A 16,230-nucleotide genomic window follows, 5' to 3' on the forward strand; every position below is an offset into this window, starting at 1 on the left:
TATATATATATATCCCAGATGACACAGTGGTTCAGCCCTTGGCTGAAAGGCTGGCAGTTTGAACCCACCAGCCACTTGGTGGGAGAAAGATGTGGCAGTCTATTTCCATATGATTTAGTCTTGGAAATCCTAGGGAGCAGCTTTACTCTGTCCAATAGTATCTCTATGAGTAAGAATTTTACTATACAAAGGGTTTGGGCTTATGTAGATAAACATGGGTTAGTGATACATCTTCAGCTAGCTCTAGCTGCTGAGAGGGCTTTGAAGCAGGGACACCATCCCCCCAGTAACAACAAGTATATCCAGGCTCCAGATCTTATTCTCATTCACAGGAAGGACTAGGGCTCCTTAGAGAAATGGTTGATTATAGGGTTGTGGAGCACAATCGCTCTACAGAATAAACAATGAACTGCTCCCATAAAGATCACAGCCTCAGGAACGCTACACAGGGTTGCTAATGAGACAACACTGACTAGGCAACAACTATAACATAGGGTGAGGGCAGAGGAGACAGAAAATGAACCGGGAACGTCTTCTAGTTCCAGAGTAAAGAAGGAAGAGTTCAAAAACAAAACAAGGGAGACTATAAAAGGGGCACAAGAAACAAGCTGAAGGAGCTCCTAATGGCCAAAGTTGGAAGAATTTAAGAAAAATAATGCTAACGTAGTACTGGATTAGAATCTAAAGTACACATATTCATGAGTCCATACTGATACAAAAGAGCTGAATAAATAAATGATGGCAATGACTATAGACTATGTTTAGACATTTGTTTCCTTGAATATATAGACTATGTTTAGTGATTTGTTTCAAAATAGTGTAATACGGAAAGGTGAGAAGAATTAACTGTGCGGCAGAGAACCCTGAAAACACTAACTTAGCCAGGTAGTCAAGGCCAACATTAACAGTGATAATCCATGTTAATAATAGCATGGACGCTTCATACTTTGTCTTCCTCAAACTCCTAACTCTAGTCTCATCACAAGAAAAATAACAGGCAAACCCACGCTGAGGAATACTCTACGTGATTGATAAGCACACCTCAAAGCTGTTGGGTCATGAGAAACAAAGTCTATGAAACTGTCATACATCATCAAAACCTAACTAAACAAGCTAAAGAAGCATGGTGAAATGAAACATGGTCACATAGTTTATGACTAAATGCACTAAGGTCATGTAATATGGATGCTGGGACAGAATAGGGCCATTAGGGGAAAAATTAGTAAACCCTTATAAGCTGTATTTTTGTTAATATACCAAGATTGGTTCCTTAATGTGACAAATGCCTAAGAAGGCAACACTGGGTGAAGTGTACACAGAAACCCACTTTAGTATCTTTGTGACCGTCTGTAAAACTAAAACTATGTTAAAATTAAGTTCCATTTCAAAAGTCTTCAAGAATTAAGTAAATTTCAAAAATTAAATAATTTTACAAATATCACAGGTTTTAAAAGAGGAGTTTAAATCAAAAAAGCAAAAAGGTATTTCTCTTACAAAATACCTAATCAGAACATGTTAACAATTTCTGCACACAGTGTTGCTGAAAGAAAAACTGATGTCCCTTCACTACCACATAAAAGTAGGTTTCCAGAGTCATCAACAACAAGTTGTTACATTTTTAAAACACTGTCTAAAATCTTATAAAACACTCTGACTTAAATTTCACATCTTTCATATAATAAGATCAATTCTTATCAAAGCAATACAGGATACATTTGTAGAAATATCTTCCGAAAGTTAGTTCCAAAATCTCATTATAAAATGGCAGAAAGAGCTACAGAAACCTGAACACCCAGAATACAAGCTGCTATATAAAAATAGGAACTCTGTCCAGTAATTAACAGAAACCTCTTATTTTGGTTTCTGAAAGCAAAAAGAAAAAAAGTTTGCAAAACCTCATGTGACCACAATAGACTAAGAGGAGAAAACAAAACAAAACAAAACTCAACATTCCAAATCAAAACATCTTGTATGATTTGCAGTCCAGTAGTCCAGTGGTGTTAGCAAACCAAAGTCAAAGTACTAACCAGAAACATGAGACCCCAAAAGGTAAATGTCAACATAATGACTACAAAGTTTAAGAAAAAAAAAAAAAAACCCACGTGACTAGCTTGTTATATTGTTCAAGGTGAATGTCACTGGAAGGGTAAACATAACCCTGTGTATGGCCTGTTTCTGAAAAAGACTTTATATTCAAAACTCTTTTAAGGTCTGGGGTTTGAGTTTTTATGGAAGGGAGACAAGGTGGTGGGCCTAGCATGGGGTAGAGAGATGCACAGCAAGAAACAGAAGGGGGAAGATGAGCGAGTTTTAGTAATGACATAATGACATTGCCCATCTGGGCTTCCCATCACACTGTACTTTCTCTTCATCCACTGTCACCTCCTAAGGTGAGCCCTCCTACTCAAGGGACAAGAGGAGATCTTATCTATCCCTCTGACGCACTAACTTGGGGAATACATACTGTCCTGAGTTGATTCTGATTCCTGGCAACCGCATGCATTACTGAGAAAACGGCTCCAAGGGTTTTCTTGGCTGTAACCTTTTAGGGAAACAGTTAACCCGGCCTTTCTTCTGCAGTTATTGGGTGAGTTCAAACTGCCAGCCTTTAGCAAACCATCTGCTCCACCCAGGATTCATAAAGGCATCCAAAAAAGAATTTCAAGAAGGCACGGGTACTGAGAGAAAACTGATTTCAAAACTTTGATTCTTTTAACTGTTTCAGCTAAGCGGAAAAATGCAGTATGAAGTAAGAGACTACCCAAAAGTGTTATCGGAGTTTTCTTACAGTGGTAACAAACCTTTTCCTGAACACCATAATTTCCAAAACAAACGCATATATCTTTTATAACATATTTAATTCATTCATTCACATATTATACTTCAAAGGAAACACTGAAATTATAAATCTTAAATTTCTAAAATATTGAGGGGAAACTTAGTTTTTCTTTCTCTGAAAACACAGCGAGATTTTTTTTTTTTTTTGAAACTCCCATCACTGAAGAACAAGTGTTCCCACATCTTTTCTTCTTTGCTGTATTTCACCACAGGTTTCCTTCAGTTCTGCTCTTTGACCACTTCAAGAGGCACCCTTTGTGACACAGTGGCTAAAGCATTCAACTTATAACTGAAAGTCAGCAGTTCAAATCCAGGAGCTGCTTCAAGGAAGAAAACTGAGGTAGTCTGGTCCCATAAAGATATACATATAGTCATGGTTTCTGGAGCAAGATAGCAGAGTAGGTAGACACACTAGGCTAACCCTCTGCAACAAAGAAAGGGGAATCATGGTGAAACAGATACAGATGGTGCTTCTGAAACCCTGAGCTTCACAGGAGAAGACAGAGAGGTGGACTGAATGCTGGCTGGAAGACGTAGCTGTACAGGAGCAGCAAGAGAAGAAAAACGGGCAGACTGTCAGCTGACCTAGAGGGACATAGTCATCTTTGGCTTTGTGAGGGGGATCCACAGAGTGGCTTCTAGGCACAGGACACAGCTGAAAGTTAGCAGCAAGAGGCATATGGTTCACCCTTGTTCCTATGCCCTCCTGACAGCCAGAGGCATGTTCAGTCCCTGCCCTTGCCCACCTAGCAGTCAGAAGCACCTCCTCAACAGCCTCGGTAGGGCACCAGGAGTGCCACCCTGCTTCTGGAAGGGGATGAACTTCAGTCACACTTCCAGTCTCAATCCCATCCACCAGGAGCAGGGAGTGAATGCCTGAGAACACACCAACATACAATCACCAACAAGTATAAATACAATGACACCACAATGCCTTAGAGAAATCTGATTAATTCCAGCTTACATAAATAAAAAAAAAAAAAAAATAGATTTCTCAAACAAGTGACCAAAATGCAGAGTCAGAAAATAAAATACCAGAAATGGTACTAGAACTACTTAATAAGCTATGTAGGAGAATGATATTTAGGTACCTTTGAACGACTGAGAAAAAGATTAAGGAAAGCAAGGAGAAGACAGAAAAAAAAACTTTAGAAGAATTCAGGAAAACATTTCAAGAGCAAACTGAAAAAATAAATGAAAAATTAGAACCGATACAAAACAGCAACTAGAAGACCAGAAAATTAATACTAACACTTCAGAAATAGTACATGAAAAGGGCAAAGAAGTATAACAGAATCACTGGAAGGCCAAATTACTGAGCTTGAAGACAAATCTCCGCATTTTCATCTGCTAACGCAAGGGTGGGAAACCTTTTTTTCTGACAAATTGTATAACATTATTTGCAGACCATAAAAATGATCAACTTAAGAAGTAGCAGTGCCAATGCCAGAAGATATGATTTCACGGGCCTCATACAGAGTCCTGGTGTGGCGCTACTGGTTAATGCACCAAACTGCAAAGCTGTTTGAACTGTAAGGTTGGCAGTTCAAGTTCACCAGTTGCTCCGCAAAAACCCTATTCAGGGTCACTATGAGGCAGAATCGACTCAACATCAATTAACAACAACAACATACGGACGGCCTGTGGTCTGAACATTCCCCAGCCCTGTGCTAGAGGAAGAATCACAAAAAAATAATTTAGAAATCTGAAATATTCCTAAGGTTTATGTGGAGCACTAGCCAGAGGAAAAGGAGTTCTAGTGTGGCGCTATAGGATAAGCGCTCAGATGCAACGTTTGTTTGAACCGCAAGGTCAGGGGTTCAAATCTACCAGCTGATCCTCAGAAACATTATAAAGGGTTGTTATGAGTTGGAACCAACACTTAACAATAGAGGGTGTGACTCAAGTCACCAACCTTAATTTTCCTTGGGGACATGGTCTGAGTCTAAGATATAAGAAAGCTTTGGAAAAGTTAACTCTATTGCTCTGGATTTTCCATCTGACTTCCAGTTCATGGAACTTATGGCCTATCACCTAACCTGATTCACCAGCCTCCACAGTCTCATACATCAATATCATGTCATCTGACCAGCTGAATTGGGTTCCTCAGCTCTTAAGATTATGGGGGTGAGGAGAAACTCCCCAGACTGGACACTGAACTACAGACTGGGACTTACCAGTAGTGAGTTCTGTGAGACATTGCAACGTACTGCAGAACTCTCGGACACGAGGGAGGGGAGGAATGGAGATTGATATTAGGGATTATGGAGTGATACAACACACTGGAAAAATCAGACATTTGGAATAGCTTTAATTTCCATCTCGTAGGGACCAGTCTTGTGCTGATGTTTCTAAAGAAATTATCCATGCATCGATATATGTTTGGGAGGTGGGGCTTGATGGCAGATTAGGGAGAAAGGCTGTGCAGACCTCCATCAGTAATAACACAGAATACCGGATGAACCAGGCTCAAAGGACAGTCCTAGAACTCTGAACTTCATATAAAGGGAAAATCAGGAGGATGGAAAACATATTGCCAAATGGGTTTGATAAAATTAAGCTCTGATCTCTCAGCAGAAACCATGCAGGCAAGAAGGCAATGGGGTGACATATGTAAAACCCAGAAGGAAAAAAAATTGCCAACCAAGAATCATTTACCCAGCAAAGTTGTCAATCAAATATGATGTTGTAATCAAAACATTCCAGGATGAACAGAAGTTAAGGGACTCTGTAAAAGCCAAGCCAGCACTTTTAAAGTATTCATGCATCAACAACACACCCCCATATCTAGTGTATCACCTCCTTGAGAAGAGGAAACACATCTTGCTGATCCGCCATCTGTCATGGTGTAAAGCTAAGCACAGGTGTTCTGAGGAACACACTAAGAGATGAAGGAAAGGAATGATATGGTACTAGAAGAAAATAGTAGGATTCAACTGTTGGACAAGAGACTACAGATAATATCACCATCGCCTCTTACCTTCTGAATCACCATTAATTAGGATTCTTTGCCAATCACTTCAAGAAAAAGATTCTGTGGACAGTATTAACATCCTCTTCTAGTTCTCCATGGTATCAGAATCCAGTAACAACCCTTTGTAACCTAAAGACCACCTCTCAACCTTCCTGTTGTTCTTTCATCAATTTGTTTTCTCTTTGGTCAGTTCCTCTTCATTACAGATTACGGCCAGCTTTAACTATTTTCATTCTTCCAAACATTATATCTAAAATAAGAGCTTGAGCTATCACTCTTCCACAAAAACCCATTGTCATCATGCCAATTCTGACTCAGACCTACACTAAAGGACTGGGCAGAACTGCCCTATAGGGTTTCCAAAGCTATAAATCTTTACAGAAGCAGAATGCCAAATCTTTCTCCCTCAGAGAAGCTAGTGGGTTTAAACCACTGACTTTTCAGTTAGCAGCCAAATTCTTAACTACTTACTATACCACAAGAGCTTCTTTTACTTTTATATAGATGATTATCAAATATGCATGCCAACTCTACTTTCCTTTTTTTTTTTTTTTAATTGTGAATTATGTGATAGTTTACATGGGAGAACATTAGTTTTACATTAATTCTATCGTATATCATTTCATTGCCAGGGTTACAATCCCCTCCATAAATCATCAACCAACGAAAGGGTATACACTACAAGCCTGCCCCCCGGTTGTCAGCACACAGCCCCTCTCCCTCTCTGGGTCTGAAGTCCCCAGCTGCTCCAACTCTCCAAGTCATCATCTTTGCCTCCATCTCAGGCATCACTGCTTCTCTGGGTAGGGTCCCGCTCTCCGCTCTTCTCCCTTCATGGTCCCAGGGACCTCTGCTCCTAGACTGAAAAGTTAACCACTCCCCTCCTTGCTATAAAACGTCTACCTTTACATTTCCAACCCTCACAATCAGTCCTGATAACAATTATTCACTACTGTATCACAAGAGACCTATCAGCATTTCCTTTCATCAGCCCCGCCTAGACAGATTGGATACTATTCAGTGGAGATTCTACCTTTCCACACGCCCTCTGGATCTAGGTTCCCTCTTCAGAGCTTGTAAGCCAGTCACTTCTTACCTTTGTAGCCCCACCCCCCTCCTTCTGCAACCCTACTCTTTCACATGAGTCTTTCAGGTTGGATGAACTGCCTCCTCAAATTAGACTTGACCATAATGACGTAGATGGAGCAAGGCTTTCAGAACCTTCATTAGCTGACAAGGCACAACTCAAAACGAAAAGAAATAGTTACAAACACCCAGTAATAATTGTAACTTGGAATGTATAAAGTGAATATCTATGAAATTTGGAGGTTGTTGAAAAGGAAAGGAGATATATAAAGATTGATATTCTAGGCATTACTGAGCTGAAATGAACTGGTATTGGCCATTGTGAACCCAACAATCATATGGTCTACTATGCCTGGACTGTCAAATTGAAAAGGAATAGTGTTACATTTATCATCAAAAAATTTTTTATTCAAAATTTATCATTAAGTACAATGCTGTCTTTGATAATATCCATAAGCTCACCAGGAAGACCAGCTAATAACATTTTATTCAAATTTACACACCAACTTCAAAGGTCAATGCTGAAGAAATTGAAAAATTCTACCAACCGATTTGGTCTGAAACTGATCAAACATGCATTTTAAGATGCATTGGAAATTACAAGTGATTGGAATGTGGTAGTTGGAAACAATGAAGAAGAATCAATAGCTGGAAAATATGGCCTTGGCTAGATAAATGATGCTGGAGACTGCATGCCAAATTTTTAAGACCAACTACTATATGTTATTGCAAATACCTCTTTCCAACAACATAAATCGAGACTGTATATGTGGGCCTCAGCAAATGGAATACACAGGAATCAAAATGACTACAGTTGTGGAAAGAGACAAAGGAGAAGCTCAATGTCATCAGCCAAGAGCCGATTATGGGAAAGATCATCAAACGTAAGTTCAGACTGAAGCTGAAGAAAATGAAAGAAAGCATAATATGACCTTAAACATATTATACCCAAACTGAGAGACTCAGTAACAGATTTGATATACTGGACACTAATGACGGAAGACCAGAGGAGTTGTGGGGATGACATGAAGAATATCATAGATGAGGAAAGCAAAAGATCATTAAAAAGACAAGAAAGACCAAAATGGATGTAAGAAGAGACTCTGAAACTTGATCTTGAACATAGAGAAGCTACATGACTGGAAGAAACGATGTAATGAGAGCTGAAAATTTTTTTTACAAAGAGCAACTCCAGAAAATAAAGTCTCCCAATGAAATGTGCAAAGCCCTGGGGTTAGAAAACCAAAAAAGGAAAAATATGGTTAGCATTTCTCAAGTTCAAAGAATTAAAAAGAAAATTCAAGCCTCAAGTGGTAACACTGAAGGATTCTATGGGCAAAATATTGAATGGTGCAAGAAGCACCAAGAGAAGATGGCAGGAATACTCAGAGTCACTGTACCAAAAGAAATGGTCAATTTTAAACCATTTCAAGAGATAGCATATAACCAAGAACGAATGATAGTAAAGAAAGAAGTCCAAGCAGCACTGAAGACATTGGCAAAACACCAGGCTCCAGGAATTAATACAAAAGGAAATATTTTAAACAAACTGATGCGGCACTGGAGGTACTCACTTGTGTCTGCCTAACAATTTGGAAAACAATTTCCCAGCCAACAGATTGAAAGAGATCCATATTTGTGCCCATTCCAAAGAAAGGTGACCCAACAGAATGCAGAGATTATCAAACAATATCATCAATATCATATGCAAGTAAATTTTTCCTGAATATCATTCAAAATCATCAACAGGGAGCTGCTAGAAACTCAAGCCAGATTCAGAAAAGGAATTAGAACAAAGAATATCATTGTTGATGTCAGTCAGAAGAATCTTATCTGAAAGCAGAGAATACCAGAGAGATGCTTCTTGTGTTGGCTATGCAAAGGCATTCAACAGTGTAGATCACAACCATGGGTAACACTGGGTGGGTAGGTGGGTGAGTGGGTGGGTGTCCTCATGCAGAACCTGTACCAAGAGTCAGTCTTTAGAACAGAACAAGGGAATACTGAATGGTTTAAAATAAAGAAAGGAGTGTGTCAGGGTTGTAGCCTTTAACCACACTTATTCAATCTGTATGCTGAGCAAATAATCCAAGAAGTTGGGTTTATGAAGAAGAACACTGCATCAGAATCACAGGAAGACTCATTAGCAACCTGCTGGAAGCAAAGAGGACTAGTACTTGCTGGTGAAGATCAAAGACTAACTGCAGCCTTCAGTATAGGCTGGCTGCACATCAATGTAAAGAAGACAAAAATTATCACAACTCAACCAAGAAATAACATCATGAAAAACAGAGAAAAGGCTGTATTTTACTTGGGTCCACAATCAACAATCATGGAAGCATCAGTCTGGAATCTCATAACATACATCATTAGGTAAATCTGCTGCAAAAGACCTCTGGAAAGCGTCATTTTGAGGACTAAGTTGCACTCCACCCAAGCCATAAATGTACTTGTGAAAGTTGTACAATGAGAAAGGAAGATAAGAGAAACATTTGAATTATGGTGTTGACAAAGAGTATCGACTATACTATGGACTGCCAGAAAATCAAATGAATCTGTTCTGGAAGAAGTACAGCCAGACTGCTCCTTAGAAGCAAGGTAGGCGATACTTTGTCTCTTGTACTTTGGACACACTGGCAGGAGGAACCAGTTCCTGGAGAAGAACATTATGTTTGGTAAAGTGAAAGGTCAGTGAAAAAGAGGGAGATCCTCAACAAGATGGATTTACACAGTGGCAGTAATAGTATGTTCGAACATAACAGTCCTGCAGATAGCACAGGACCAGGCAGTGTTTCTTCTGATGCACACAGGGTGGCTATGAGTCAGAACCTACTTGAGACACCTAAAAACTCTTACCCAATATTTACAAGACCACTGTGAAATGGAATCAACTCAAGGGCAGTAGGTTTCGTTTGTTTTATCTTTGGTGTTTATACGATCAGCAGTTCAAACCCACCAGCTGCTCCTAGGAAACCCTATACACAGTTGCTATGGGTTGGAACCAACTGGATGGCACTTAACAGCAACAAGAAGAATCATTACTCTAACCCAGGTTCATATTTCCTATGAAAGGACTTCAATATTACTACAGTTCATCTCACCAACTTCCTATTAGCAAATTACCAAGGTGCTGCCAAGTTACATTTGAAAACACTTCTCACTCATAATAACCCTACAACAGAAAACAGAAATAGAGTTTCCAATGCTATAAATGTATACAGAAGCCAACTGGCCCATAATGTCCCAATGATCCAATGGGAACCTAATTTACTGTGTAATTTTTAATCAGACAATAATTCTTTTTAAAAATACTCATTCAACAGTAATTTACTGAACATCAACTACACACAAGACACCTTAGGAATTTAGACAAACAGATGAATAAGATGTACACAAATAACTAAATAACAATAGTTATCAGAATTTTTATCACGTGCCACTCTACATAATTTCTAATCCTTTAAGTAACTCCACAAGGTTAGTATTACTCCCATTTGCTTTCATCTGACTCCCAGGTAAGGAAATAAGAATCATAGAATTTATGTTCCTTGCCCAAAGCCACACAGCTGTAAGTGAATGATCAGAGATTCACACCCAGGCCCACTCAGAAAACTACATTCCTTCCACTTTATACTGTACTGACTCACTGGAATGTAAAAAGGGCCACAAAAGAGATGCATGAGCACAGACAATCATGAGCTGAGGCTGAAAGATAAACAGAAAGAAGTGAGGCAGAAAGAAAAAGAAGAAAGCAACCAAGGCAAAATTATGTTTTAAAACAATTAAGACAATGTGGAAAAAAGAGGTCTGAATTGAAGGAAACGAGTACAAAAACATCAGAGAAAGCTAATAGGAACTTTATAAGTGTTTTAGGGGGAAAAAAAGAGACCCCCATCATCAAAGATATACATATTACACAGACTCTGTATTAAGCCTTAACAAGAGTAAACACAAGACAAAGACAAACATAATTCACCCAGGTACAGGAAATCATAAACACCATGATGAGTTTCTATGGTTCTATCTCCACCAAGTGACCTTATAAAAAGGCACAGGAAACACAGCTATCTCCTCCCCCAACCGTGACAAGACTGCAGCAGCCATGGGCCACATACACTCTGAGGTATTTGGTATAAAATCACAACTAGGCAACCATTAAGGGATGTGTCTAGGAACGTTACTATGAGGGCTGACTGGGGGAAGTGGCCCCAAAACCTACTTTTAAATACACTGTTTCTAATTCAGGCAGTTCAGCTCTCAAAGGTGCATGAGGTACTCAAGAAAAAACTGGCTGGGAGAAAGATGAGGCTTTCTAACCCTGCAAAGATTTTTTTTTAAAGTCTCAGAAACCCTATCCAGGGTGGCTGTGGGTCAGAACTGACTCGACAGCGCTTAACAGCAACAGCACAGCACAATAGTTAAGCACTAGGTTGCTAACTGACAGACTGGCAGTTCAAACCCACCCATTGACTTTGCTTCCGTAAAGATTACAACAAAGGAATCTCTATGGGGCAGTTCCACTCTGCCAATTAAGGTTGCTATGAGTTGAAATCTACTTGATGGCACTCAGCAACAACAAAGCTTGGCCAAGCTGACACACATAACTAACCAACAAATTTCCTTATCTAGACTAGTCATCAAATCTTTTTTGTTTTCTATGATAATTTGTTTTCTGAAGAATTCAGGGCATTTTCCCATGATATGGCCTTATAGAAATATCCCATTTTATTAGATCAGCAGTTGACAAATATGAGAGAGCTTAAAAAATGGAATTAAAAGATAATAGAATTTTCCCATAGACTTTTTGAAGTTCCTTTTATAATCAGTTTTTTGTATGAACCTGCAATTAAGACAGTCTTTGCATTTTTAAAGCATTGTAAAAAGGAGAGAAAAAGAAGGAAGAAAACAACAATAAGAAATAGGAAAATAGGGGACTGGGAAGCTACAGTAATGTTGGAGATCATACGTGACAGGCCAAGTCTAAAATAAAACTAACTGCCTCTTTTGTAGAGTTTCCAATGTTTGTTTTGTTTCCTCACATTATTATTTATTCAGCTTCTATCTCAATTCCTTAGACTTTGGGTAAATTGGAAGTTGGATCTAGAGATGTACTGTTCTATATGGTAGCCACTAGCTACATATGGCTATTGCACATGTCAAATGTGGATAGTTTAAATGTGTCCTGTAAATTTAAAACACATACCAGACATTAAATATTTGTTGTTAAATGCCTTAAGAGTCAGGTCTGACCCACAGCGACCCAGTATAGGGTTTTCAAGGAGCAGCTGGTAAGCTTGAACTGCCAACCTTGCAGTTCAAACACCTTTGCAGTCTGGTGCATTAACCCACATTGCCACACTACGACTCCTTAAACACTTAGGATTAAAAAATATATACAAAATACATAATTTAATAATTTTATAACGATTACCATAAAATCCTCTTATAATGTTTTTAATATATCAAATAAATGTATGCTTAATATAATTTTAAAAGAAAAAAATTGCCTTCTGTACACTTAAACCTGGGCACAACATGGAATTAAACTCTGCTAGGATGGGGTGAGCTCTGGTAGTGTAGTGGTTATGAATCCGGCTGCCAACCTTCAGGTCAGCAGTTTGAAACTACCAGCTGTTCCGCGGGAGAAAGATGAGGATTTCTGCTCCCGTAAAGATTTACAGCCTCGGAAACCTTGTACAGGGTCACCAAGAGTCAGTTCCAACTCCACAGCACATAACCACCACCAAAATGGGGTGATTCACAGGCTAAAAATCTTTAGATTTCATGCTCTATAGCAGGGTGGGGAACTTTGGGCCCGCATGTATATAAGGCCCACGAAATAATCTGATCTGGCCCTGCCAAGGCAACCACAGTTCCAGTCATCACATTTGGGATAAGTTAATTAAATGCTTTACCAAATATAGCAGGTTAATTTTTAAGTTCCTCATTTTGTATGACCTGTGAAAGAAGTTATAAATTTTGGCAGAAAAAGGTTACCCACCACTGCTCTACAGCATAATCAGGCAAATGAACAAGCTGGTAAATACTAATAATACCAGTCAACAGTTTACACTTACATAAGGAGTCCTGCTGTGGCACTGTGGGTTAATGCGCCAGACTGCAAGGCCATTTGAACTGCAAAGTCGGTGGTTCAAGCTCACCAGCTGCTCCTCGGAAACCCTCTACAGGGTCACTATGGGTCGGAATCGACTCGACAGCACTCAACAACAACAACAAGGTTGTTGTGGAGTCCTGGTATGTGGCACTGCAGGAAAATGCACTGGACCATGAGGTCCATTTGAGTGCCAAGGTCAGCAGTTCAAACTCAGCAGCTACTCCTCAAAAACCCTAAAAAGGGTCACTATGAGTCAGAACAGACTCAACGGCGCTTAACAACAAGGTTGGTGTGGAGTCTGGCATGGTACTAAAGTACAAGCACAACACCACAAGGTCAGTCTGAACTGCAAGGTCAGCAGTTCAAACTTACCAGCAGCTCCTCAGCACTTAACAACAACAAGGTTGTTATATTCAGGATCAGAGAAAAAAGATGTGCCTTTCAATTAATGGTGGGACATTAGTATACCAAGCTTGATGGAAATGTCATTCTAAAGTTTTTCAAGAGTGGTGACTTCAGGTTTCAGTATTATGAGACTAGCCTAAAAACCTTCATTCAACAAAAACAAAATTTCACACACATGCATTTAAAAATATATGTATCTTCTTTTTTTTTTTAATCAATACCTAAGTCCACAGGAAAGAAAAGCAAATCTTTGTGTATCAGAGGGAAACAGATGGGGAAGATGGTCTCTGTAACCTAGGTGCTTAAGGATTTTAAAGTCTTGTACGGACATGTGAACCGGCCTTTGGCCCACTCAAAGTAGTACATGGGAACTAAAATCCCTAAGTAAAGCAGGGATCTTATAAGGGACTACAGTCTCAATAAAAGAGATCCATTATCCACAAGCCCGGGAGTCCTGGTATGGTACTGTGGACTACACTGGACTGCAAAGTCGTTCGAACCACAAGGTCAATGGTTCAAGCTCACCAGCCGCCCTTAGGAAACCTTATGTAGTTGTTGTAAAGTGCCGTCAGGTCGATTCCGACCTATAGCGACCCTGTATAGGGTTTCCGAGGAGCAGATGGTGTACTTGGACCACCAACCTTGCAGTTCACACGGCTTTGCAGACTGGCTCATTAACCCACAGCACCACACCAGGACTCCTAGGAAACCCTATACAGAGAGGGGCGCTAAGGGTTGGAACAGACTCAGTGGCACTTGACAACAACAATCCACCAGCCCAGGAGGAGAACAACAAAGTCTTTGATAGGGTTTTGGATAAGGAGGAAATAAAAAAAGTGCTTTAAGAATTTAAAACCAAGAACGCGGTGCTCATTTGGGCTTGCGGTTTAAATCTGCATTATCCATAAGGTTTAGGAAATTCCAAGCTATAAATATGCTGATGCACAGCACCACACGGAGTGGGGATGGGGTGGGGGGTGTGGAACGGGGGAATAAAATGAATTTGCAATCAAAATCCTATTTCACCATGAGTGAGAGTCAGCTGATTCAAAATCAGAAGGAAGTCAAAACTATAATCAAAAAACTAGGCAAAGATTTGATAAAACAGAGCTTCTAGAAATAGTATCTATTATTATTATGAAATCCAAAAGTAATGGAATCTAACGGATCAAACAGGTGATAACCTGAGCATCAAAATACACAACAATGGTAAATTACAGCCTAATGAATTAAAAATAAGCTGAAGTTGAAAGGCAAAAGGAGAATTTAGTGAGAAGAAAAAAATCCGTGAGGCCAAGAACAAACAAAATAAAGAAAAGGCTCTTCCTCATAGAAGAAAGCCAAATAAACAGAAACAAAAATTAATGACATTAGAAAATCTGTATTTTACACCACCATAGTAATAATTCAAATGAGAACCACCTATGGATGCTAAATCATCTACAGTGGATATAACTTTAATGAGGAATGAGCAATAGCTCATTGTTGGCAGTCTCAAAGTATCTGCCTACAAACTAGTTAATAAGAAAAATAACTTTATAGTAAAAAAGCCTAGCAGACCCACATTAACCAAACGACCAAAGTTAACATTAATAATGAGACATGAAAGCATCCTGTGTCTCCCGATGTGATTCACAGAAGACACAACATCACTTACGTATATTTCTGCTAAAAATGTGTAACCTGAATTTAGACAAGAAATACCAGATGCCCAAAATGAGAGATATTTTACAAAATAAATGATGTATGCGTACTCTTCAAAAATGTCAATGTCTAGAAAGACAAAAAAATGACTCTAAAATAAATTAAGTCTTGGTGTAGTGCTGTGGGTGCAGGCACAGGACCGGTAAGGTCAGTTTGAACTGCAAGGTCGGAGGTTCATATTCACAGCTGCTCCTTGGAAACCTTATACAGGGTCGCTATGAGTCGATACTGACTGGACTGCACTTAACAATATAAATAATAGGAAACAAAAATCACTATATGATCTTAGATTGGTTTCTGGACTAGGAAAACATACTATTATCATGGTCTCTGCCTAGTGCCATCCTGTCAATTCTGACTCACAGAGACCTGTACAGGAAACCTTTACAGGAGCAGAAAGCCTCTTCTTTTTCCCACAGAGCTGCTGGTGGGTTTGAACTGCTGACCTTGCCATTAAGTCTAGTGCTTATCCTATAAGCAACAAACCAGGACTCCACAGTTTGTTGTTAAGTGCCATTGTGTAGGTTTTGACTGAACCCATATCTATATAAGGTTTCAGAGGAGCAGTTCATGGGTTTGTACTTAGTAGTCAAGTGCTTATCCTACAGCGTCACACCAGAACTCACTAGTAGGACCATAATAGCAGATTGGTGGATAGATTTTAGACCATGTAATAGCATTGTCTCAGTATTTCCTAATTTTTTTATAGTTTAATGTATTTTAATAGCAAATTCACAGAAACAGCACAGAAGACAGACATTAAACATGTACATGCCTTTAGGACAACGCAGAAAAGCATACTGAAGGATGGAATCTACCATATGATAAAAATGCTACAAACATCATTTAGATGTCTTTCAATAAGAAATTTACTTGTTTTAAAAAAAATTAAAATGCTGGCATTGTCCAGAAAAACTTAACAGGTTTATTTACAATTGTTATCAAGTTGAACTGCTGAAACTTGTTCACTGAAACATTTTTTTATTTTAGTTTAAGGTTTTTATTGTGGATTAAGTGAAAGTTTACAGGGCACATCATCAGTTTCACATTCAACAATTCATATAACTTGTTTCATTACATTGATATAATCCCCTCCATATACCATCAG

At 39.1% G+C, this 16,230-nt stretch overlaps 1 protein-coding gene across 2 annotated transcripts in view; it reads right to left on the bottom strand.

Annotated features, from left to right (window-relative positions):
- Positions 1 to 16,230, bottom strand: part of MAP4K3 (mitogen-activated protein kinase kinase kinase kinase 3) — a 295,533-nt gene that overhangs the window by 245,393 nt on the left and 33,910 nt on the right. For both annotated transcript variants that reach the window (XM_006839381.1, XM_006839380.1), the window contains exon 3: positions 5,303 to 5,333. In XM_006839381.1, coding sequence (XP_006839444.1) covers positions 5,303 to 5,333 — 31 coding nt within the window. The remainder of the gene's footprint in view (positions 1 to 5,302; positions 5,334 to 16,230) is intronic.

Source organism: Chrysochloris asiatica, unplaced genomic scaffold, assembly GCF_000296735.1.
Source record: "Chrysochloris asiatica unplaced genomic scaffold, ChrAsi1.0 scaffold00024, whole genome shotgun sequence".
NCBI classification, from domain to species: domain Eukaryota; kingdom Metazoa; phylum Chordata; class Mammalia; order Afrosoricida; family Chrysochloridae; genus Chrysochloris; species Chrysochloris asiatica.